This window comes from Budorcas taxicolor, chromosome 19, assembly GCF_023091745.1.
Source record: "Budorcas taxicolor isolate Tak-1 chromosome 19, Takin1.1, whole genome shotgun sequence".
In the NCBI taxonomy this organism is placed as follows: domain Eukaryota; kingdom Metazoa; phylum Chordata; class Mammalia; order Artiodactyla; family Bovidae; genus Budorcas; species Budorcas taxicolor.
In genome coordinates this window covers 22995570-23021154 of record NC_068928.1, presented here as the reverse complement: position 1 = coordinate 23021154, position 25585 = coordinate 22995570, and the positions used below count along the sequence as shown (strand labels likewise).

Below are 25585 nucleotides of genomic sequence, written 5' to 3'. Positions count from 1 at the left end.
TTTGTGGGTGGTTTAAAGGGCTTCTTCTGTTGTGACAGCCCTTTTTATACACATTTAAACTTTTCTTGCCCAACTCAAGTGCTGGAGGCTTTGTATAGGAGGAACATACCCTGCTGGGCTGGTCCCTCCCACCTGAAAGCAGAAGGCTTCAGCAGACAGGCCAGTGGGCTGGAGGCCGAAGGTGTCTATGGGCCCTTGGACAAGCCCTGGACTTCCTGCCTCTCAGAGTTCCCAGCTCCTTGATCGCTCCAGCCCCACTCCCTGCCCCTGCAGTGCACTCTGAAACCTAAGGAGACTGTACAGCCGTGGCTCTTCTCCCCCATAGTTGGATCACGAAGGCGAGAACACCCTTCCAAAAGGCTGGGTGACTTTTCTCTCTCCAAACTTGCAAAATTCTTTTCTATACCCCACTTAGAGACCCCCTTGGACCAGAGCTCCTTTGAGAATCATCCAGGAGTTCCTTTGCCCTCAGGGAGGAACTGATGGGCACAGCAGACAGAATCCCCCAGAAGCCAGGTTCCTTCCAAACAGAGTGAAAACTAAAATGGGGGCGGGTGGTGGAGCAGGGGCTGCGGAAAGGAGGCGACGCTGCTTGTGTGTGTGTCCACACAGATGACAGCTCCCCACGATCCTCTAAGGATGTGCCATGGGCCAGCTCAGGGTGTCTGCGTCCCTGGAAATCCCCATCTCCAGGAGCCCCACGTCCACACATGTGGCCTTTCTCCCTCTTGGCCAGGAATCGTGCTTTGTTCCCCAGCCGCTCGGCGTGCCCTCCGGCCTGTGCCCTAGCAGCAGGAATTGTCCGGCTTGCCTGTCAGCACACACACCCCCAGGGCACACTCTCGTCTCCTGGGCAGATTTCAGCTGCACACTCAGCAGGAGCACCACTGTACCCCTCATCCCAGGGTGATGCCAGGGACCACCGTCAGGTGTTGCCTCTGTCCTTCTCTCACTCCTTCACCCCGCCTCCTCTCCATTCAGTGACAGCAGCCTCACGCCAAAAAGGAAAGTCCTGGCTCCGTTACATAACTCTCCATAGTGCGAGCAGTAGCTGGGGCAGAAGGTCAGAGGTCACAGGGGGGTCAGGTGGCTGACACACACTGTAACGACAAGGTGGTTAAAATTAGACCACAGAGAGGAAACTGGCAGTCTTGTGGAAATGCAGAAGTTTCCTCTGCAAGTGAGAGGCTGGGGATGCAGGGAGGCCGCTGTGCGTGCTGGCTGCCAGGCTATTACTCATTTCAGCTCTGTTCTTTAATGCCTCTTAGCCCCTGCTTCTGTATTTCTAGCCTTCCTCATCCCATGTGTGAAGACACGCGATGGAACCCATGGTGACCTGCCCTGGCCCGGCATGCACTTCTTCCCTCTCTGGAAGCACAGGACTAGGCACCCCAAGCTCATGACAGCTGTGCTTCCCTCAGCCGTTCCCGGGTGGCTGAGCACCTTTTAGGCCAGCCTCCCAGGTGGTCAAGGTATTCAGCCTGCGATTCAGGCCTCAGTTGCTGCCCAGGCCATTGGTGGGGCCAGCAGAGGCGCTGTCGGCCCTGAGCCGTGTGCCTCCATCCTAGGCTTCCATCCAGGCTGAGACATGGCCGATGATGGAGGCACACGGCTCAGGGCTGACAGTCGTGTGCAGTCAGCCTCCTGCGGCCACCCGGCTGCCGGAGTGGTGCTCGTCTCCACTGGCTCCTGGCGGACTTGGGTCATGCCTGCCTCATCTCTCCCTCTGGTACCCAGCCAGGCTTCCCTGCACCTCTCAGCCCTTCCCATGCGCCTCCCAAGTGCCCTGCTTGTCCCGGCGCCCCTTGCCAGGGAAGTGTGAGATGTAATCTCTGCCACCAGGGGGTTGGGGGTTATTAACCAGGCAAGGGCGATAACAAAGACACCTGTGCACCACTGAGCAAACAATCTAAGACAGTCTGCAGGTTAGTTACCCCACTGTGCGAAGCAGCCAGGGCAGTCCCTGTCACATGATGGGATGGGAGGCACGGGGTTGGTGGCAGGTGGGGGGCCGGAGTCATGGTCATGGAGGGCTGCCGCCCTGCAGCGTATTTGGCCACTGCAGTGTTTCCTTGTGGGAATGGCCTTCACTACTTGTGAGCTCCAGATCCAACGGGGGCCCCTCTCCTCCCTTGGTGAGTGCCCTCCCAGAAGAGAGGAGAGGACCCCAGAGGCCAGGGAGGAAGGAAAGGGCACGAGAAGGTGCAAAGCAGGTGGGCTTGCAGATTTCGCAGAAGGACCCCAGGCAGGGTGACTATGGAAACTTTATCTCAGCCACTTACAAATGTGATGATTGCTCAAGACACTGATTTCATTTCAGCTAAATCAGCCCCAGCCTCTCTGACAGCACTGGCTTGTGTGCTGATGTGGCCACATGGGAGCAGGACAGCCCAAACCCCTGGAGGAGCAGGGCTTGGTAGAACAGCCTGCTCCCACCTGCTTCACCTGTCTCCCTTCTCCTGACAACAGTTTCCTGCCGGACCCGTCTCTTGAGCCGAGAAGCTCTTAGATGGGGCAGGAACCTGTCGGGAAACCCGAAATGAAACAGCCAAGAAAGCCCTCATCATCCATTTCTCACTCAGGCCGGAAGTTCTCCCCCCAGGAGTCTGGCGAGAGTGGAGCTGGGAGCAGAATGGAGAGGGGCAGTGAGAGTGCCAGGACTGCGAGTTCTGTGACCGTTGGCATCTTACGCTCCACCCCTCCTCTGTCCAGCTAGATACCACATCAGGACCTAAGTCAGAGAGAGGCACACCCCCAGAGGACAGCGGTCATTGGTGCTGGGGTTGTCCGCTACCCTAGAGATGACCTGAGGGGAGATGGTGGTAACTCAAGGATCTTGGCCTTTGGCCTCATCTCACGTACACACGCTCCCATTCACTGTCCCCGCGCACCCCCACCACACAGATGACACATTTCTCGGGTGCCCCTAAGCCTCCAGTCAATGTCTCTCATCTTCCCTTTTAGAAAGTGTTATTTTTCTTCTCTCTCTCTCGCCCCGTAGGTTATTGCAGCCGACTGCAAAAGGGTCACAGTGCTGAAGTATTTTCTGGAAGCCCTTTGTGGACAAGAAGAGCCTCTGCTGGCATTCAAGGGTGGAAAATATGTGTCAGTGGCACCCGTCCCAGACACCATGGGAAAGGAAATGGGAAGCCAAGAGGGAAAACAACTGGAAGATGAGGTACAATGCGGGAAGAGCCCGCTGTGGCCAAGGGACGGCTCCCCCCAGCCCCGCGCTGCCCAGGGTTCAGCATTGACCCCTGGCTATTTATAACCAGCCAGAGCAGTGGCGATGCCGACGTGACCAGCCGGCTCCTCAAGAGTGCACTCTGCTGGTGCCCCTTCCTGCCAGTCCCCCAGTGCCTCCATCTCGCTCTGCTACGAGTTCCAGATGCTTCTTTTTAATGTTGCATTGGAGGAGAAGGGAGGGAAGAAAGAGTTTAATAATGTGCAGCTCTGGAGGCTTAGGGAAGGGGGTCGGGGGGGGTGGGGAGTGTTAGGGTCCAGGCCGAGGATCAAGTTTATGGATGTGTGGAGCCCAGCGTAGCACAGGCCCGAACTGCAGTCTCCAGCACACGTACAGGAAGAGCTGACATTGCTGGCCCCGTGTGGAAAATCGCCCCCTCCCTCGCTGCCTCCCGCCCTCCCTCCTGCACATCCTGATGTGATTAAGGAATGCTCCTCTTGTTTGTTTGCCCTTGGTTGTTCCTGTAGCCCTCGCCTCACTCACTCCAGACAGGGTGTGTGTGCATGTATGTGTGTGCACCAGCCTGAGTGCCCACCCCTGCCAGACTCCACTGGTGTTCGCCTCACCGTGCGTGAGGTTTCTTTCTGGGGGTGACTGTTACTGCGGTTCTGTGCGCAGGGGGTTTGTGTGTCAGCTTAAGCTGAACACTGCTGCCAGCTGCCCCACCGTCTGTGGGTGGTGAGTCGCTGTGAGGTGGGGCACTGTGGGTGCGTGCGTGCGTGCGTGCATTTACTGCCGCTGCCCGCTGCCCTGCTGCGTGTCTGGGGTGGATGACTGTCTGCTGGGAGTGCACACAGAGCCCACTTTGCCTGATGCTCATCTCTTCCCTCCTCTTTGCCCCCCACCCCGCCAGTGTTAGAGGCAGAGGGGGCTTAGGTGGGAAGGAACGTGGGACTCAAGGAGGGGACGGAAGCAACTGCAGCCAGAGGCCAGGTCAGCCGTCGGCCAGCACAGTCATTTGGCCTGCGGCAGTCTCCAGCGCCTGGTGGAGCAGGGCGGGGTTCGGGAATGAAATCAGCAGCAGGCCCGGGAAGCCAGATGTCAGCTGGAAGCTGCCGCTGGTGATCTGAGGCAGTGATAGAGTGGCCACCTTTGCTTCAGAGTCTTCAGAGCAGCACAGTCTTGGATGGGCTTCATTGGAATAGCTGGAGAACCCCACCCCACCCCTGATGACACAGGGCTCCGCTTCCAGGCGAGAGGTGGTTCCAGGGATGAAGCTGAGCCCATGATTCCAGGCCCTCCAGATGAAACCTGGGCAGGGAATAACGGGAAGGAATGAGCTGTCAGTATGGGAGGAGCCAGTGGGCTTGCTAAAGCCACCAGGGTGTCCAGGCTCTGGGCAGGGCAGAGCAGTGCCACCCAAGCTCTGGGTGCCAGCCAGGCTTCCTGGGCGGGGTAGCGCCGCAGTAGGCTCTCTCAGCCATGTTTTAAGGCTGAGGCAGGCAGTAGAAGGTGAGCAAGGTAGCTCTCCAGGGTACTGCAGGAGATGTCCTTGGGCCCCAGGAGCCTGCAGGACCAGATCCAGGGCGGCAGGCGAGTCCAGGGGCAAGGGCTCTTCCCCTCTCACAAGGAGCAGTCCAGCTCCTGGCCCCGGATCTCAGCTGTGCCACACTTGTCTCCCTCCTTCCAAGGCTTCTTGACCAGACAAAGGTTGTGACCCACGCCGTGCTGCCCACTTCTTCCTTTTCCCACGAGCCTCCTGGGTTCCTTTGTGTTAGTGGCCCCTGGGAAACCCTGCTTACCCTGGTCTGTGTAATTTCACAACCCTGCACTTCCTCGTTTGGTGTGAGAGCTGAGCCAACCTCAGACAAGCCTCGCTGACCCTCTTTTGACCTCAGTCAGGCTCAGTGCGAGCCCCATGATAACCCTGTGTATCGCTGATCAGAGCAGGCAAGGGCAGTGTCTCCCACAGACCGGCCAGGGACCTGACTCCACTCATCCCGTCCAGGTTAACCCCTAAGACAGGAAGTAAGTGTGCAGAGAGAGCCTTCCTCCTTCCCAAGCCCTGGGCCACTCTGGAAGTGGGTGACACTGTGGGAGCCTGCAGATTGTCAGATGAGTAGTGGCTGCAGACTGCACCCCAGACCCCTGAGACCTCTTAGGTTAGTGGCCCCATCCTGAGATCCCGTCCCTCTCTACCCTGTAAGACTGAGTCACTTAAGGTGATCGAGAGAGGAAGGGGGGTGCTGTTTATTCAGACATTATTCTTCACAAGCAGAACAGAGCCCGTCTCCTTAAGGATGCTGCCGACACACCTAACCCCCCACCCCTCGAATCTCCTCCTAAGACAAGGCACTGCCTACCCACTGACACACTCTGCTAACCACTTTCCGCAAAGCGTGTCCATCGGAATGCCACTGCAACGGGCGGTTGGAGGAAAGGGTAGCCTGTGTTGAGCAGGATCCCTGTGGGCCTGCAGGAGCTCAGCTGGGCTGCTGACGCTGGCCTTGAGCTCCATCTAGGCCCGGGGCTGCACCTGCACCTCCGGGGGTCGTTGGTAGGAGCGCAGACTTTGGAATCAGTCTCACTAAGGGTTGAATCCCTGGTCTGCCGCTTGCTCACCTCGTGACCCTGCGCAAACTGTTTAACTCTCTAGACCTCTATTTGTTCATTTTATTAACTAGGGGTGATGATAGCATCCATTCACAGGCTGTTGTATTAAATGAGTTATTAATACGTGAAACATGCTTAGCCGGGTACCTGGCTTCATAGTAAGCACTCAGTAAATGACAGCTGTTACTGTCATAATCATCATCATTATTACCATCCAGTTATCATTCAGACCCAGGAATCTTCTGCTCAACCGCCCCGTTACCAGTGCTAACGCCGTCCCTCCAAGGGAGCTCTCTCGGGCAGCTGCATGTTCTCCACTGACCAAGGCCAAGAGTGAGGGAGTGAGAAGTGGAGCCCAGGACCACCCGGGGAGTAGTGGCCTCCAAGAGCCGAGGCTGCGAGCAGGGAGGTGCCATCCCTGGGGAAGGCGCCTCCAGCCTGGCAGGAGACTCCTTAAGCTAGCCCGCCTTCTCCCAGTCTGTCCCGGCCTCTGGAGGGCAGCTGTGCAAGGTCGTGTCATGTGAATTCCTGTCATGGGGCCCCCAGCCCTCACACCGCCAGCCTGTGGTCTTAAAAAGAAACCAGGGCAAGGTCCGCTGAGCTGCAGCATCTGCTCCGACTCCGTCTGGGGCAAGGGCGCGTCCACGCCCAGCTCCCAGCTGTTGGCCACAGTGATTCCTATCAGATCGTTGGAATGAATTACACTTCAGTTGGGTGGTTTAACTTTCTCTGTCGTTTCCCCCTTTGGTGAGTTTCAAAATGAAAATTGGCCCAAAGTTTGACGTTTGGAGTATGTGCAAAGAAGAAAGGGCTGTGACTATAGGCATGGAAGTAGATACAGTGTGGATCTATGAGTGTGCAAGAGGAGGACCCTGGAGTGCACAGGAGAGCCAGGGGAATACGTGACACTTCCCCAAGCTGAGGGGAGCACACACCATGGGGCCCTGTGCAGGGAATGGTCGAGAAGCCTGAACTGAGATGCGGGAGGGACCAAAGGGTGGGTCTGGTCAGTGCTGTGGGCTCACGGTCTCCTCTCTCTCCTGACTTGCGCCCCCACCGAAGGAGGAGGACGTGGTGATTGAAGACTTTGAGGAAGACTCGGAGGCCGAAGGCAGCGGGGGCGAGGATGACATCAGGGAACTTCGGGCCAAGAAGCTGGCTCTGGCCAGGAAGATAGCGGAGCAGCAGCGTCGCCAGGAGAAGATCCAGGTGGGGCCCGGCCAGGCACGCAGTTCTGGTGTGGGTAGTGGTCTGCCCAGGGCCCAGAGGAGATGGGGGTGGGGGTGAGCAGGACACTCTCCCTGGGACCTGACTGGTTCCACCACCTGTGTTCTTCCTCTGCTGCTCAATTCTGGTTCGGCGCCTGCAGTGCCCCTCCTCCTGGGATCCAAGGCAGGGTCAGGTTCTTCCCCAAGAATCTGCTGAAAGCTCCTCCCCCTGTGATGATCTGTGATGCTGCACAGACCCGACCTTTCACATAGTTTCGGGGGTTTCCCAGTTCCCCTGAGCCTTGTGCAGACACTCCTGGAGAAACCAGGGTTGTCTATTGAGAACACCTGTTCTCGGGGGTGAGCTGGTGTCATGGCCACAGTCTTGAGTGCATGTATTCCCACTGTAATGGCCGCGCCCCTCTGGATAGGACACGCTAAACCCTTCAGAGAGAAACTACTCCACCAGGATTCTCACATCAGCGGGCCTCTCGTGGACCCATGCTGTCCGTGCTCGCAAACTTTTCCTTATGGTTCTCCCAGGTCCAGCTCTTGTGCTGTAAGCTCACTTCCTCTTACCTATTCCTCTTATCTGTCAGGGCAGACGGGGAAGGGCCAGCCACGCTCCTGCTTTAAGACTAGCTGCACACGTGGGGAAGCGCCAGTCCTCTTCAGGGATGTCTGTCTTCAGCCCTCTCTTCACCCACCTCTGGCCTTTGGCATGGAGCATAGTGCGTGTGGTCAGGCCGACCTGGTCAGGCTGGGCTCCACCACTCACCAACCATGCGTGTTGGGCACATGGTTTAACTTCTCGGAACCAGTTTCCTCATTTGCACAGTGAAAGTAGTGACAGCACCTCCCTCGTGGAATGGCCGTGAGGCCTGCAGGAGCTGGTGCACGTCAGGCCCCAGCACAGCACGTGTGGCACATAGGGTGTGCTCGTGGCACACCGAGGGCTGACAGCAGACTGATGGTCCACCGGACAGAGCCCTGCCCTGGGAAGAGCTCTGTCTGTTGGGATCCGTGGGCCTTTAGACATGTGTGTACTAGTCGACCAGTTGGATTAAGCGTGTGGTACCTCTACCGCATCACCGTCACGGTGGTATGGCCGCTGCCTCCCTCTTTTCGTGATCTCTGTAAACCTCTGTCCTGGCCCTCAGAGCTTCGTCCTCAGGATGTCTGTCTTCCTGACCTGAAGCTCTTTTCTTCCTCACCATCAGTCATCCCAAAAGTTGTCTCCATACCACCACCTTTATTTCTTGACTCTCACCCCAACAGTCATAGAGTCGATTGTATCAGAGGTCCGCAAGTACTTGTCTCTGTTGGTTCTTCATCACGCTTGAGTTCCCTGTGGCTTTGGGCCCTGAAGCCACCTCTCTCCAGCTCACAAGGACCTTCATATTCTGTCTGTTGACCACACCAGCCTCCTGGGCTTCTAGACCATCGGTCTTCACTTGCTCTTCTCCTTCCTTTCTCTGACTTCTTAGTTTTAGCGTGCAGAGTTGACACTCAGCAGATATTTTTGTTCAGTGGGTGCATGAATGATACCAAAAAGAGCTTCATCTTTTTTTTTTTTTTTTTAATTATTTATTGTTACTTTTTGGCTGTGCTGGGTCTTCGCTGCTGAGTTTGGGCTTTCTCTAGTTGTGGCGAGTGGGGTCTGCTCTTCACTGTGGTACTCAGGTTTCTCTTTGCAGTAGCTTCTCTCGTCTCAGAGCACAGGCTCTAGGGCAAGGCTCAGTAGTTTTGGTTCACAGGCTTAGTTGCCCCGCAACATGTGAGATCTTCCCAAATCAGGGATCACACCCATGTCCCCTGCTTTGGCAGGTGGATTCTTAACCACTGAACTATCAAGGAAGTCTGAGAGCATCATCTTAAAGCTCTTCACTGGCTTCTACGCCCTCATGTCTGCTTTTTTTATTTTTTATTTTTATTCATTTATTTATATTTGGCTGTGTTGGGTATTCATTGCTGCACAGGTTTTTCCTCTAGTTGCAGCGAGTGGGGGCTGCTCTCTAGTTGTGATGCATGGATTTCTCACTGTTGCAGAGCACGGGCTCTTGGGCATGCAGGCTTTCATAGTGGTGGCACATGGGCTTAGTGGCTGTGGCTCCCAGGCTCTAGAGCACAGACTCAGTGGCTGTGGTGCACGGGCTTAATTGCTCCACAGTATGTGGGATCTTCCTGGCCCAAGGATTGAACCTGTGTCCCCTGTACTGGCAGACAAATTCTTTACCACTGAGCCACCAGGAAAGCCCCCTCACATCTGATTTCTTATCAGATCCTGTCTGTTCACTCGTTCATGCCCTCCTCTCCTCTCCATTCCCATCGCCACAGCTGCTGCTTTAGCCCAGGGATTGACTAGATCGGAGCCAGCAGCCCTGCACGGCACAAGTCTGACGGGGTCCTGTTTACCTTGGAGTCTGTGAATGGCAGCTCCTGAAGTTGTGGGACCGGGTCTGTGAGCCAGGCTCACTGCCTGCAGTGCATCATTATACAGTTTCATCGTTCCCTTCCCAAAAGCGCCACTCCCCTGCCCAGGAATCGTCAGCACCTTTGCTTGCCTAATAAGGTTGAATTCCTTACTGTGGCATCTGAGGCTGTTCCCAGTCTGTTTTCCTAGCCTCTTCTCCCATTCCCCGTGAGCCCTCACAAGCTGTAGGATGTTGGACAAATGCTTTGACTTCCTTGAGCCCGTTCTCTCACCTGTCAGACAAAAGTGGTGACAGCACCTCCCTCAGAAAGAGTGCACGCGAAGTGCCTGTCCATCCAGACACTCCTGCCCCGCTGCCCGGACAGTGCCAACCCTCCTTCTGCCCACCATCCCCAGACGGCGCTCCCCTCCCCCACGCTCACGTCTTGGTTCCTGCTGCTCCCTCAAGCCCAAGTACCCTTTTTTCTGCTCCACATTTCCTATTACCTGTTGAAATTCTATTCTTCCCTCAGTCCCCAGGCGAAACCCCATCTCCCCAGTGAAGCCTTCCCCGACTCCCCCCAGGAGGAATTCACCTCTCTGCTAAGTGCTCCTGTGGCACTGATTTATACTTCACTTGTGAAATGTATATCGCGTCTCAGATTACACTTATTGCTGGGCTTGTTCCCCCGCTGCACCGTGAACTCCTTGGAATCAGGTCCTGCGTCTTCCGCTCAGTGTGGTAAGCAGTGCTGAGCACCTACCAGGCTGGTTACCAGGGTACATGGGGGCGAACCAAGGAAGTCCCGCCCCAGAGTGTCCACTGGCACGGAGGTCAGTGACGTGTTGTGGGAGCGAGCCCTGTTACCAAAGGGGAGCACCGGCCGCTGGAGGAGCACGTGCCGAGGGGACCTGGCCTTGTCCCGAGTGCCGTGGGCAGCCCGGCCTCCCCAGTGACGAACAGTACCTGACAGCGGTCCCATGCGGGACTTGACTTCTGGGGCCTGTGGCCGCTGCTGCCTGGGGAGCCCATCCGGCCCGTCAGCTCCCTCGGAGCAGGATGCTCGGGTCCAGGCACCAAGGGCCTGCTGCGGGCTGTCAGGCCGGGCAGCTAGGGCCCCTTTAAGAGCAGGCCCCACATGCGCTGCTGCTGGCGGCCTGCCTCCTGTCAGCCCTCTTCCTCCAGCCTCACGGCCACAGGAGGATTTCTCAGCAGAGAAAAAATTCCCCCCTTCCCTTCTCCCCGCCCCCCTTTAATGCCCGGGGCCCTTCACTTCCATAATTCTTCATTTTCCAGCCTTGAACGTAAGCCAGACACATCTGTCTGGCCATATGCGTGAACCCTGGAGTCTGTGCCGAGGTGGCTGTAAAACAGGGCCGGTGAAGGCCCTTCTGGGAGAGCACACACATGTGTGTGCCCTCAGGCCATTGGCTCCCTGCCCAGAACTACGGGGCTGCAGCACTCCAAACCCATGTTAACCTTTTCTTATTTTTCCTCTTTTTGTTTAATTTAAGGGGGGAAAATCCCAAGGAAAAGGTATAAATTGTCCTGGGAGTGGGGGAGAGGCTCCTAGCTGGAGAGGCCATTATTGTTGGCAGGTACCTGGTCACACTAATACAATAAGGAAGAGAGGAGCATCGGGTGAATTAAGATCGGGGAGATGGGCTGTAAATTACACGGCTCCGAACCCCCTCCGTCTCCAGGGGTGTTAACCAAGAGGTGTAAGGCAGGTCCCCAGCTCCCAGCGCCTTTTACAGATGCAGCAAAACAGGAACCACACATGTTTGGGGAAGGGGATATGAAGATGGGGTTGGAAAAAACCCTCCCGGCCCCCATGCTGGCTGTAAAGTCCAACTGAGATCTGGGGCCGGAGCCACACCCCCTCTTCCCCCGCTCCCACCTAGACCCCTGGGCCTGCACTCAGCTGCGGGATGGGGGGAGGCAAGGCCTGGCCTCCTCCGCAGCCTGTCCCTCCCCGCTTCCGGCGTTGCACAGAGGCTGGTGAGTGGGGCCGGCTGGAGGTCAGGAAAGGGGTGTGGGCAGCTCTCAGGACCTGTGCAGCTGGAGCCTCAGCACCCAGGCCGGGCCCTGGGTGCTGGGGGCCAAGTCCGCCCACCCAGGGAAGGCTTTGAGACCTTCTTGGTTCAGCCCAGCCTTTGCCCACTGCCCGAGGCGGCTCTGCATCTTGCCCTGCTTGTGCCCACCTTGCTGCCTTCTGCCGAGTTCCTTTTGTTCCCATTGCCCTTCTCGGGAGGTGTCAGAGACCAGAGCAGGGGGCCTGGTTTGTCTGGGAAATTGGTCAGAAGTGTTTCATTCCTAACCAGGCCCCCAGGGCACAGCAGTTGCTGAAAATCCTCCTCCGGGCTCGAGGCGTGGCCTCTTGGCACCTCACCCTGGCCCTGTGAATCCCCCGCCTCCTCTCTGCCTCCACGAGGCTCTGCTGTGATTTGTGCTGCTGTCGGGCGGGGTCAGGTTTCCTGAGCAGTTGCAAACATCCCACCTGAAACATAACAGGCTCTTCCTCTGGCCACAGCTATTGTTTCCCTCGGCGTTATGGCCACAGCCTTGCTCCGTAGCCAGCAATGACATGTGTTCTGAAAATAGCTTTGCTCCCCTGTCCCCTTCCCGCCCACCCACCCTCCTGAAGATGCGGTCATTCCTTTGTGACGGCCCCAGGAGTTTCATGCTAAATATAGTTGCAGCCCATTCACACTGCCACCCAGCTGCGGGGGGCGGCGCTGTGGAACAATGGGGCATACACAGAGCCCCCACACCTGTATGGAATCCAGCGGAAGGCGGACACTCAGCCCTGGCTCCTAACTGTCGGAGACGGGGCGGGAGCCAGCGCACTACCCGGCCAGGGGCACGTTCACGCCAGGACAGGAAGGCACAGCAGCCCGTGGAGCTGGGCAAACGCCTATCCCAGAGCTCGCTTCAGCCACTTGCACCTCTCTGGCTCCGGCAGCATCCACAGGGGGCTGTCATCCTGAGAGAGGTCAGGCTTTTCGGCCAAAATACCCTTGGGCTGCTGCTTGGAGCAAGCCCAGGGTTGGCATGCTTGGCCCTGCCACTCCCTGTCCATTGAAAGGGCAGCAAGAAGTAGCAGGCAAGTCATCATAATTATAACCTTGAAAAAGACGGCAAGTATATGTTAAGCTCTGTGGTACCGACTCTGAATATCCAGAGAAGGGATCCTACGCAGAAATGTTCCCATGAGCAACCCCCCTGCAATGAAGATGCTAAGGGAAGCCAGTGACCCAGGCTGCTTTGTGGAGCAGATGCAGTATCTGCACCCATGGATTTCTGCAGCTCAGGAAGGAATGCCAGTGGATAAGACTGGAAGCTCCCACTGCAGAGGGCGTGGGTTCAGCCCCTGGTTGGGGGACTAAGACCCCACATGTTGCACAGTGTGTCCCCAAAAACAAGAATGTCTGCCTGCAATGCCGGTGGTTATCTCACCAGCTTTTCCTAGTTTATATTTCATTCCCATTTTTCCAGGTTTTTTAATTTTTTTTTAAATACCTCCACTTAAATTTAAATAGTTAAATATTCCATATAACTTTAGTTAAAGGAAAAAGAGCACCGTGAATCTCATAACAGAGATCAGTAGTCCACCGCCTCGCCATCCCCAGCTCTGCTCCCTAGTGGCTGCCCCAGATAGTCACCCCCACTGGATATATAAAAGGTGAAAAATGGAGTTGGGCAGGAAGAACGGAAACTGAAATTGGCTGTTACTAATATCAGGCATCTAGCTAGATACTTTCAGACACAGGATGAGCGTGGAAATTCGTTGTGTTACCACACTTCTCATTTCTGGTGAAGACATTGGTCTGGCCAGAGAGGCCCAGGGATCAACAGTCCCATCAGCCTGTGGCTGCAGTCCCTGTGGAGCCCTGAGCAGAAGGAAGGTCTGCTCTTGACCTGGCGCTGCTCTGTGACCCGAGCTCCTCCAGTTCCACGACTCCCATGTGAACGGCGGTGCCTTTATTTGTAACTCTCAGTGTCTCAACTTTCTAAAAAGGTCAGCCTCCCCCAGTCATCCCCAGCACGTCGAAGGAGGAACTTAACCTGTGAAGGAGCCCTTCTTGGGGACCCCGGCCCTGTAGCTTCCTCCTCAGATGTCGCTGTGGACCAGCCCCCTCCCAGGTCCCCACTAGCCTGCGCCAGGGTGCCTCTGGGTTTCAGAGAAAGTTGGTTACTGAGTGCCTTCAGACACAGTTAGCTTCTTTCCTTCTTCACACTGGATGACTTCATGGTCCCTGTCACCCCTGGTCTGATCCAGCATGTCCACGCTTTCCCTAGGGTTCCCAGCTCTGCATCAGAGGACCACTGCGGCCCAGCCTTCGCCGCAACGAGAAGGGTTCCTAAGGACCTCTCCTTCCGGGTCAGCACACTTGACTCCGGGCCAGGGCCAGTCTGTCTGAATCACAGCATTCCAGTTGCGCCCCCCTCACCCCCACCAGAGGCTTCTGCAGCTTTTTGCTCATACAAACAAAAATAAATCTCACTACCGGCCTCTGAACTCCGCGACAGCATGCTTCCCCTCTCCCCGAGCGTCCCATGGCTCTGAGTGGGGACTTGGCACTCACCCCACCGACATCACTTTTTCACTCCCTGCGCATCCTGTGTCCTTCTCTCACCGTGCGACCCAGGGATCAGAGTGGGACGTGACGGCCGGCACAGGCGCCGTGCACAGCTGCCAGGAATCTGACGGGTAAAATCTGGAAAAGTTGGGAGGGCAAATGCTAAACACACACACACACACACACACACACACACACACAGCGCCACTCAGAGGACCGGAAACACCGACACCCACAGACAAGGGCCTGCGATTCCCAATCCTTCCTCGTCTGAATTCTCTTAAGGGGCCTGGGCTAGTGTCATGACCCAGGCATGACCCCCCCCAGAGGCCTACTGGTATCCCCAAAAGAAGGGGGAGCAGCTTCATCGAATCTCCTGAGACCCAGGAGGGCATGTGGGGAACAGGAAGCAGTGGTGCGGTGAGTCACTGTGCAGAAACCAGGTTAAGGGAAGTTGTCCGCGGGTATCCCCAGGACCGGATGGTAGCGGCACAGCCCCGACCACCCTCAGCAGCTCGGTCCCACCCACCCCGGGGACCCAGCCAGGCTGCCACCTCCCCACGACGCCATGGCCTCCGTTCACCTTTCTGGCCCTGAGCCAGCACTCAAGGAACTCAGACGGCGCACGCTTCCCTGGACCTTGTGCCTAGATTTTTCTTCCGTCCTGTCATCAAAACACCCAAGCAGGCTCAGCCCCCCGCCTCCCTCAGCCACCTGGCCTAAGGGCCCCCCCGGTGAGGAAGGCTGGTCCGAGGTCTTGGGAGCTCATTGTTCCCACAGGGTAGAAAGGGCAGCCAGTGCCACTTCCTTAGGGTCAGCCTGAGGGCTGGAGGGTCACTTCTGGAGGCAGGAAAACTAAGACGTGACGGGTCTATGCAGGGGAGGCAGCGGCAGAGATGCCATCCTCAGGCAAACCCGACAAGAGGGCTCATCCTGCCGCTTCTCACCGAGAAAGACAAAGGTCTGGGGGACCGGGACACCAAGAGCACGTTCCTGGCAGTGGAAAGGCAGCTAGAGAGCCCTGAGACCTGGGAAGAGGGGTGACGGGAGCAGAGGCTGGAGCCCCACCCATGAGGAGAGGCTGGGGTGTTTGCTGAGCTTGAGCGGGGACCGTTTCTTGTCCTCACAAAATACCCACGCCATCACATGTATTCTGTGTCGACTCACTCACACTGAGAAGTAATATTTTTAAAATGCCCAGGCTGAGTTCGATGGAATGTGTGTCACCCACTGGCTGGCAGCCCCAGGGCGAGGGCCGGGGACCCGGGTTCCTGGGAAGGTGGCCCGCAGGCCAGGTGCTTTCCCTCCCCAAGTGAGAGCCGCAGGAGACTGCAGGCAAGCCCCTGGGCCACATTTCTCATGCCCGCCGGCGCCCTGTGCCTTCCACCAGCTCTGGTGGCAGTGGCAGCAGTGACTTACTCAAAGGGAAAGGTCCCCAGCAGGTCACAGAGGCGCCACCCCCGGCGTTCGGAGGCATGCCCTTTCAGTTTTACTGTCACTGCCAGCGAAACCTGAACACCTTCCTCACTGACTGTTAGTGGCCAGGGCCCAGCCCATGGGCCCCATCTCAGTTGGCACGCACATCTCCTCCCCTGCTTGGGGCTCGTGTCTGTGTGCCTGCAAGTTGGTGTGTGGCAGGAGGCCACAGGAGGGCAGGACAGGGCTGGGACTTGGCGCGCCGGGCCCCTGCCAGGCTTGGTTTGGTGTCCTCCAGCTCCACACATGGGGGCACGGGGTCTGGGCAGATGCCCACAAACCAGCTTGCTTCCTGGCCATGGTCCCCAGAAGACGAAGCAGCCAGAGGGTGATCAGGCCCCTAGTGACAGGTGGACCCAGAGCCTATCTCCCAGGGCCTCCGCCACGCGTGCCCTGTCAGACTTGAGAAAGTTGGGCTTTTCCAAATGGGTTTGGAAGTGACCCTGAAAGATGGGAACATGGAAGACTGACAAGCTCCAGGCCATGAGCTTTCCGAGGTGTGCTGCCCAGACCACTGGTGCTGCCCGAGGGGTTTTTTTAGTGATGCGTAGGAGACACACTGACTCCTTACTGCGGAAATTCAGCTTGAACTGGTAAACATGCCTGGGCGCTCAGACTCCCGATACCACGTATATTATTTGCTGAGCCACAAAAGCGAGTTGACTTGAAGTCCATCTAAAGAAAAACACCAAGTAAACAAGCAGTATAGATTGTGCAGAGTTGTGGCAAAGCAGCACGGGTGGAACACAGACGACCCCTGCCTAGGGAGCACCCGGCTGCTCAGGGGAAGACGGTCTTCATTCTCGTCAGTCCAGACGGCGTTCTCTACAGACATGTGACTTGGGATGTCATCTGTCCCTCTGTGTGGACTCCTGCCACTCTGGGAGACGGTGGTGTCAATTATTAGTTGTCAGCATCACTTTTTTTGCATAGGTTTTGAGGTGGTTCTTTTTCTTTCTTTCTTAACTACATAGTGAAGTAAGTGGAAATGACAAATTCTGTCTGAGTATATGTGTGTGTCTAAAGTATCTAGATTAAGAAGTACCTTCTGTATTCTCAGTAACGTGTGTGAAGCCACTCTCCTGAGCCTTGTTGACTTTTAGCCCCAGGTCTTCCTTTCAGAGCCCCTTTATTTTGAATGCCATCAGGGTCCCTTCTCAGTCCCACGTGGGGTTTTAGTCACACCCTGTTCCCCAAGCCTTTGGTCTCCGTGGGTTTGTCTTAGGCCAGCCCCACGGGGGGCTGGCTGTCCCTCTGGAGCAGGGGTTGAGGCTGAGGGGGCAGGGTGCTGATGCACACGGAGGAGTCAGGGCCCGGGCTTGCCCGGCACTGGCCTGCTCATCCACCACTCTGTGTCCCCGTAGGCTGTCCTGGAGGACCAGAGTCACGTGAGGCAGATGGAGCTCGAGATCAGACCCTTGTTCCTCGTACCAGACACCAACGGCTTCATTGACCACCTGGCCAGCCTGGCACAGCTGCTGGAAAGCAGGAGCTACATCCTGGTGGTGCCCCTCATCGGTGAGTCAGGGCCGGGCCCGCCCTGCGCATGCGCAGCGAGGCCCCTCTGCGCGCACGCGCCGCAGCCCGGGGGCCCCGCAGGCAGAGCCCCGCCGTGTGTGTAAGACAGGATTTGCAGGGAAGTTGGGAATGCGTGGGGCAAGGGAGACTGTTTAATAATCAAAGCAGTTCGAATTATTATGGCTGATCCGTGGCTTAAACTGCTTGAGCAAATGGACTCCTGTGTCCCAGCAACCAGAGGCTGCCCGAGCCCAGCCCTTGTTTTTATCCTTATAAAGCTCGCAGTAAAACAGCAAAGCTGGTTCCCGTTATTGGTAAACACTCAGCCCTGGCAGATAACGGCAGTGCTGCTGGGTGGTCTGGCAGGGAGGCTGGGAGGATTTTGAAGTGGTTAGATGCCTTTGGTCTGATGGGCTCGTAGCTTTTCACGATCATTCTGTCGGTTCGAGGTAGCATTATTCTGGCCAGTGTCACCCCAAGGCCAGGCCGATGGAGGCCCTCCAGCACAAGCCCGTGGCTCCCGCCTGTGGATTCCTGCCACTTGGGCCCTCACCACTGTCTGGTCGCTGTTTGCTGGTACAGGGTCAGCGTCTCAGGGCCGGCTCGCGCGCTTCCACCCTCAGGACGAAGGAGCCCAGCTGGGCCATCTCCAGGGACTGTCTAAGACACCCCTGGTTCTCAGAGCCCTGTGGTGGGTCGGCTTCAGGAGGGGCCCCGGGCTTCTGTCTGTACAGCTCATACAGCCACTAGCGCCGAGAGCTGTCCTCTGGAGGGAGGGGGTCTGGAAGACGACTGGGAAGCTAGGGCTGCTTAACGTCCCCTCTCAGCAGCCACTTGGAGCAAGTTTGGAAGCCCTGGCCTCTGGACGGTCTGCCAGACTGGCCGTCTGCCTGCCAAGCCACCTCTGACATCCATGCCAAGATGTTCCATTGGGCCTTCCCTCCCAGTCCCCAGTGTCTTAGTGCCAGATGAGGGTGGAAACAAAGGGCAGGAAACATCCGCCCCTGCAGAGGCTGTAGAACCCTGGGGGGTTGTGGGAAACACGTTAGCACCACCTGAGAATGTTGGCACTGAAGCGGCCCTCGGCCCGCCTCCACCCTCCCTGTCTTCCTTCCCCCTCCCCATGTGGCCTGGCCAGAGCCTCTTCAGCCCAGGCCCTGAGACCCACGGGAAGGTTTTCTGTTCTTCAGAAGTAGAGCAGCTTGTCTGCCCAGGGCCTAGCCAGACCCTCGTGTTGTTGGAGCCACCCCTCTGCCCTCACCGGGTCCCGGGTGGGGCACCTTCCAGGAGAGCAAGTCCGTGTGCCCTCCTGCCCAGGAGATTTTCAGGAATAAGAAAGTGAATCGGGTGCTCTTTGCTGGATGGTCAGGAAATGGGGTGATTGAGAGGCGGCCACGTCTCAGGCTGCTCACCTAAGTCTTGGAAGGAGCCTCAGACACCACCCCAGCCCGACGAGTTCTTGGTCACCAGCACCGATGGGGCCCACCATGTGCTCCGTCTCCTTGTTCCCAAGGGCGCCCATGAAAGGCAGAGCTGCAGCCCTTGCCCTTGGTGAGCTTATGGGCCAGTGGGGGAAACCAGATTATGTGGGGAGGGAGCAAATATATAAGGGGGCCCAGAGGAGACGGCAGCTATAGAATAGTCAACCCTCAGGGGCGCCGGGAAATGCCAGCTCTGTCACAGGAGAGCGGGCCCCTGCCCTGTGCCCAGAGCACAGAGGGTTAAGCCGACAGCCTCCCCGCTTGTCTCTTGTGCTCTTTAACCTGCTCCATGCTCCTTAGGCCTGACCCCAGCATCAAGAAGCCCCGCCTGGTGCAGAAGCACAAACAAGCTTCCCCTTTGAAGCCTGTTTAGTTTGGAAGCAGGAAAGCAGATTTTGGGATAGAATACTAGTTTTTCACGTTTGATGTTCTGTTTGGTGTACCATACACTCAGCCACCACTACTCCGCAACCTCAGCCATACATCGTGTGGACGCTGCAGCTTCAGGTTGCTGAAGGCATGGGTGTGTGTGCGTGTGTGTGTGTGTGTTCGTCTTCCCACATGGGCCCTTTCCAGAAAGTGTCTCTGAATACCCAGACAGTGAGTGCCAGGCTCACCATGGAACAGCATGCTCACGCCGACTCCCCGAGCCATGAATCACTGCTGAGGAGAGGCCTCAGACCCCAAACTCTCCCCGGAGCCCCCAAGGAGTGCATATTTCCCACTTGACCTCAGGCTCTTGGCTGGAATTTTGGAAAGAATCTTCACCAGAAAATGAAGCCGTGTCCCAGACACATAGGCAGGCAGACACACACACACACACACACACACACGTGCAGTATCAGAGGAGGTCGAAGTGCCAAGGGGATGGTTCAGGGGACTAGCAGGGTCCCTGCATGTGAGGCCGTGACCCCACTTCCCACCCCGTGACCTCCTCGCGCTCTGCCAAGGACAGGCATAGAACAGCTGGGGGCCCGGGTGGATGAGGGAGGGTGCCCCTCTCCCTCTAGCTGCTGCATACCCTTGCCTCTCCTGAGGGACCCTCTTGATTTGATTCTATAACTGAGGAATGTGATGGAGGGGCCAGGTTTCTTTCTCTGAATACAGCAGCTCCAGAAAATCCCTGTAAATTCCTCCCAGGAGAAGGGTGGGGCCCAGGGGAAGAGGCAGAAAAAGGAGAGAACACTTGGAACATCGAGGGCACTTCTTGCCCGCCAAGGGCCCCCAGTTTCATAGGAAGACTCCTGTGGGGCCACGTGGCCTCCGGGGTCGGGTAGAAGCTGCCTGCGAAAGCAAGGCCTCGGGCGCAGACAGACAAGACAGACATGATTGTTGAGGCTGATTCCTTGTGGGACTGTGTCTCCTCAGTGATCAATGAGCTGGACGGCCTAGCCAAGGGGCAGGAGACAGACCACCGGGCCGGGGGCTATGCCCGCGTGGTGCAGGAAAAGGCCCGGAAGTCCATTGAGTTCCTCGAGCGGCGATTCGAGAGTCGGGACTCTTGCCTGCGGGCCCTGACCAGCCGTGGCAATGAACTCGAATCCATCGCCTTCCGCAGCGAGGACATCACTGGCCAGCTGGTGAGACCCAGGGCAAAACGGGAGCGCTCGAGCCAGCCTTCAGAACAGGGGCCCTGGGAGGGAGGGGCTCAAGGCAGGCCCCCCAGCCTGGACCTCCTGCCCATAGGGGGCATCCGCCATCCAGGCCCAGGAGGGGGTTCCTTGTCCCCCAGGTAACTCACAGCACAGTGGGACCTGGCCAAGCAGGTCCAGGGCGTGGATGGGCGGGCCACTGAGATGTGACCCCAGCGGCACTCCCCCGTCTTCTTCCAGGGTAACAACGATGACCTGATCCTCTCCTGTTGTCTCCACTACTGTAAAGACAAGGCGAAGGACTTCATGCCCACCAACAAAGGTAGTGCGCTCCCTCCCCCTCAGGACCTTCCCTTCCCTCCCTACCTCGTCCTGCCTGCCTCAGCCCTAGGTCCCTTCCCTGACTCTGGCCTGGGAAGTGTACAAATCAGGGATGAGGCCTGATACAAGCCCGAGGCCAACCCAGTTCCTCCCCAACACACACCACCCCGTGCTGGAAGTCAGACCCCACCCCCAACTCCCCCAGCCTCAGGTGGACCTCAGCCAGCTAAGGACGGGCCTCGCCCAGGAAGCTGGGCTTCAGGCAGTGAACTTTCCCGCTCTGCATGCATCCATTTCCTTTCTTGGGTCCTCAGTGAGTTCTCTGACAGCAAGAATGTCTTTATGATTCACTGTAGCTTATTCCGGCCATGGTCTCCTGAGCCCAGCCCTCTGCCGCTGAGGACAGTCCCTAGCGGTCCCTAGGGCCCCACCTCCCTGTCCTTGGCCATGCTCACCCTCTCAGTTCATCCGTGAATGTTTACCCTGTATCAGGCCAGGGTGGAAGTACTTCCCCAACTAGTAGTGGTCCTTCTCTTCCTGTCTCTCTAGTTGTGTGACCTAGCACTTTGGAGGCAGGTGGGACCTTGCAGATGGAGCCCTCAGCCAGGTTTTCAAAACCCTTTTGGTGAGCAGAAGCCCGTCAAGTCAGAGACTCTCTTCGGGGTGCTTGAGCACCTTACCCTCATCCCAGAACTGTCTCTTGCCTGAGCTGGCCTCTGAGAGTCAGCGAGGCTCAGGTGTTGCTCCTGGCTCCTGGGACTCCAGCCCTTTCTTCTTCGGGAAGGAATCCCTAGGCTCTCCAGCTCAGTGTCATCTGCACAGCTGATAATTCCCAGCTCTTGGTCTCCTGTCTGCATGTCTGCAGCCTTCTTGTCCTCTTCTCTGCGTTGAGGTCGCCCAGCCCATCTCTGCTGGCTTCCCCGCCCTGCTGCCCGGCGGGCCCGGGACTGCTTTCCCTCCAGCCTCCTCGCGCCGCTTCAGCACCGCCCATGCCGCCCACAGCCCTGTACCTGAGGCGGGTGACGCGCCCACAGCTGCTGTTCCTCAGAGGGCCCCAGCTACGTGGTACGCCTGCACCGTCCCTAAGGGGCAGATCCGGAGCATTCAGGGGGCAAAGAGGAGCCCCGCTGAGCCCAGCGGAGGGGTGGGGCTCTGCTCCCAGGCAGCTTCCTGGAGGGGCACCTTCTGAGGGCAAGGTCGGCCGGACTGCAGAAGGCCTTGTTGGGAAGTACGGTTCAGATACCGCTGTGGCCCCACCCAGCCTCAGAGCTGTTTCTTTCTCAGCAGAGACACATTTTGGCTTTGGCCCTAGTCTCCCCAGCCCCCACTTCACCCCCAACAGCCTACAGGAACCCATTGGCATCCTGGGGACCGCCCCTATCAGAATTACATCAGCAAGGGCTGGTGTAATCAAACCCCATTTGTCAGTGTGAATTCTTAGCAGATTAACTTGTCAGATTCACAGAGAAACCATCACCAAATGTTTATGTGTAAACGATGTTGAATTTTAAAATCATGTGGATTATGGCGGATGGGGCCTGACAGGATGACAGTCTCTGGTTTCTAACAAAGTGAAGTTACCAGTGTCAAAACAGAGGATGTTTATTGTTCAAAATGTCTCAAAGTATCCACAGAAACCCCTGCAGACCCCTGCCAGCAACGTCGGGCTTCGGTTGGCTGCCGTGAGGCCTGGGACTCGCCTGGTCTGAGTCCCAGGGCAGGAGCAGTGGGGCCATGGACAGACCCGGGCCGCCTGCTGCGAGCCCCACAGGGCACTGCCCGTCACCCCGCCCCGCCCACACACCCCCGAGCTGCTGGGCGTCTCAGAGCATCTCCTCTCCCCACGGCCGCCTTCCTCGCCCTCTCAGTCCGCCATGGCCGCTCACCTCCCACCACACCCTCCTTCCGCCGCTCCCCTTCTCTCACCACCATCAACTACTCGAGCCTCTCCTCCCTCTTCCCCCAGACTCCTCCCAAGGCTGACAGCCAGCTCGCAGCCTCCCCGCCTGGAGCTGGCAAGCCTGAAACTGCTCAGGTCTGACACGGATATTTGCAGTCCCCCAGCCCCGCCAGGCCCCCGTGGTCAGGAAGCCCTGCAGGACATTTCCTGGGCCTCACTGCCTGCCTGCCTGGGGATGAGGAGTGGACCTGCCACCCGGGGGACCTTAGCGGGGGTGGGATATCACTTGTGAGAGTCCTTGACCCCAGTTTAAATTCTCCCCGATACATTAGTATTAAAAGGTTAAGGAATTTGGGGGAAAGACATCCTGCTTAAAAAAAAAAAAAAGGTCATCTAAAAGGAATGAAGGCGCTGTTTGTGCTGACATAGAAAGATCTTTAGAATTTCAGTGAAGTACAGCTAGTATGACTGTAGCATTACAGGAAAAAAGCTTATATGACAAGTATCTATGCTTGTAAATGTGCATAAAGAAATTTTGGAAACATACACAGCTTACCCTGGGACAAGACAGAGACATGAGGAAGCTCACGGGGCGGCGGGGGGACAATCGACTTTACCTTCCTTGTTCTGTGCTTAAAAGGTTTATACCACAGACGTGGATTACTTTTATTCAGTGGTGGGAATCTCTGGGCTGTAGCCTCAGGGGCCTCTGCCGGGGGACCCTTGCCCTCCTCTCTTCAGAGCTAGCACCCCTCCTCACATCCTGGGATCCCTGGATACGTTTCATATTCCATCTTGCATTTCCTACTTCTGAATACCTCAAGCATCAGGCTACTGGCCTTGGGGCGGGCAAGATAATGCAGAAGAGAGTCTTATGAGCCCAGAACTAGCCCTGCAGTCAGAAGGGACAGGAGGCTGCTTCTCCTGCCTCAGCTCAGAGTCCTGAGAAGAGGGGTCTGCAGAGGCTGGCCGGCTGGGGGGCTCACAGGGCACGAGGCGGCCCAGTCCCATGCCGGGGGCAGGAGTGCATAACAAGGCCAGCCCAGGCCCGTGACGGCCCTCCCTCAGCCCGCAGGGGAGGAGCGCCCTCTGCTCATGGTCTGCGTGAGGGAAAGGCCCTGTGGGAGGGCCAAGAAATGGTTGGCCTTGAGCCCCCCGGACTGCTTTCCCCTCCAGAAGAGGAGAGGCAGCCAGGGCCTCCACGTCCTGCTCTCTGAGTCCCCGTGCTCTCTCGTGCCCACAGAGGAGCCCATCCGGCTGCTGAGGGAGGTGGTGCTGTTGACGGACGACCGGAACCTGCGTGTGAAGGCGCTGACCAGGAACGTGCCTGTGCGGGACATCCCAGCCTTCCTCACGTGGGCCCAGGTGGGCTGAGGGGGCGCAGCCGCCCCCCACGGAAGCGCTCCTGAGAAGGCCGCCAGGTGCCCGGTGTAGCACAGAAGACGCCCACGCGCCTGAGCCACCAGTCCACCCAGACAATAAACCATCCTCTTCCAACCCACGCCGTGGCCGTGCTGTGGGGGAGCTGCTCCTCACAGAGCCCCTCCTAAGGGTGGGCGGAAGTGCTGGGACCCTCCTGGGCTGCCAGGATTTAGCAGGGAGGTGGCTGGCTGCAGTGATGGCAGGCGGGCAAGCCAGATGGGCCGCCCCATGCCCAGCCTTTCTCCCTCCCCCTGTCCAGATCAAGGGCCAGCGGAAGGCCTCTTAGCCCGGAGATGCAGCCACTTTCTCAGCTGGAGATGGCGCAGGGCGGGGTTAGCATTTCCATCAGATGCAGGTGAAACCATGGGTCCCCTCAGTCTTCAGAAGCCCTGACCCGAAAGTGTCCAAGAGGCCTTGGTCATGAAGAGAGTACCCAGGAGGTCTGTCAGGGTCCCTGATGCCTGTTTGACCCCCAGAGACCCCATTTGGGTTCTGAACACCATGTCCAGAACAGCAGCCCTAGGCCCTCACCTCTTCTCCCCCCGCCCCGCTGCTCTTCTCCCGGCCCTGCCGCCTGGGTCCCCTGTGCTTTGCCACCTGCTCTCCCCTCAGTTGGTCATGGGTCTGTAGGGAAGGGCCCTCTGCCCGCTCAGGCCCATGCCCCCTGGGTTGCCTTTGCCTGCTCCCTCTCCCCTCAGTGGCCTTCCTTTTGCTGTCTTCCTGCTTCACAAAATTTCTTCCCAACTCCCCCTCCTTCTCTCCCTCCTGAGCCACCCCCCTCCTCCCCCCTTTCTAGTCCTTCCCTCTCACCTTCCTGGCCCCTCAGTCCCTTGCCATGGAGTTTCTCTGACTCTGCTGTGGTACCTGTGGCAGGAACCTAATGTAGCTTTCCTGCCCCTGACCTCCTTTTCCAGGCCCCTGTGCTGAGCAATGCTCAGACTAGTCTGAGGGTAGGGCAGGCCAGTGCCCACGAGGAGCATTGCCTGACCTGGGGTTTGCACCCCATTCATTTCTAGCCCTGCCCTGGAAGGTGCAGGGGCCTTCTGGCTATGCTTGGAATTTTTTGTTGTTTCTAGCTGGCACCTGTGTTCAGTCTCCCTCTGGAGGCTTCCTACCGGGACTGTGTTCTCCCCTCAAGCCAGGGACAGGGCTGGAGGAAGACTTAGGGGAAGACAGGATTTGGAGGCGAAGCCAGGAGTCAATTTTAATGGGACCAGTGGGGAAGTCCCCCAGAGGCCCCTGACTGACTACACAGCCTGCCCAGATGATGGGAACAAGGCAGTGCCCTCCCCGAAGCCCAAGACTATGCCAGAAAGATGGGGAGCAGGAGAGCCACAGCCCATGATTTGAGGGTACAGGGCTCAGAAGACTGGGCTTTGGGGTATAGGGTCCCTGGCCTCTTCTTTGAGATCCCTTCTCCAGGATGAAGGTTAATGACTGGGTGGGTGGGAGACCCCCATCCCTCCTTTCTGTTCCGTTTGCAGCCCTGGTTTTGTTTCCTGAATAAATTTTTAGTTATAAAACATACCTGAACTGTTGCTGACCTGTCTCTGGGGATGGGGAGGGAAGGTCCAAGCCGCTGCACTTGTCTGAGGGTGCTGCTTCTGGCCCCAGCACCCACCCCCGTGCGCCCCACCCAGCTCCTTGTGCAGGGCAAAGAGAGCCGCTGGGTCCAGGGTCCTTGGTTACTGCTTTATTGCTGTTTGGTTCGAGTATAGAAAATGGAAGCGGCTCTGGAAGAGCCTGTGTACAAGGTAGGAAATATACAAACGAGGAGGAGGGAGCTAAAGAGACCACGTTCCAGCCCAGCCCAGCCTGGGCTCGGGGTGGGGGGCCGCCCAGGGCGCATGCAATAAATATGGTCCGGGGCCCC

The 25585-nt window shown here is 57.5% G+C and overlaps 1 protein-coding gene across 3 annotated transcripts in view; it reads left to right on the top strand.

Annotated features, from left to right (window-relative positions):
* SMG6 (SMG6 nonsense mediated mRNA decay factor) overlaps positions 1 to 25233 on the top strand; it is a 199441-nt gene extending 174208 nt beyond the window's left edge. For 2 of the 3 annotated variants that reach the window (XM_052657343.1, XM_052657344.1), the window contains exons 14-19: positions 3002 to 3178; positions 6860 to 7006; positions 16843 to 16996; positions 19846 to 20057; positions 20310 to 20391; positions 23534 to 25233. In XM_052657343.1, coding sequence (XP_052513303.1) covers positions 3002 to 3178; positions 6860 to 7006; positions 16843 to 16996; positions 19846 to 20057; positions 20310 to 20391; positions 23534 to 23664 — 903 coding nt within the window. In that variant the 3' untranslated portion in view covers positions 23665 to 25233. Of the gene's footprint in view, positions 1 to 3001; positions 3179 to 6859; positions 7007 to 16842; positions 16997 to 19845; positions 20058 to 20309; positions 20392 to 20939; positions 21383 to 23533 lie in introns of those variants that run through there. The other variant, XM_052657345.1, reaches the window with a different exon arrangement.
* The last annotated feature ends 352 nt before the right edge of the window (positions 25234 to 25585 follow it).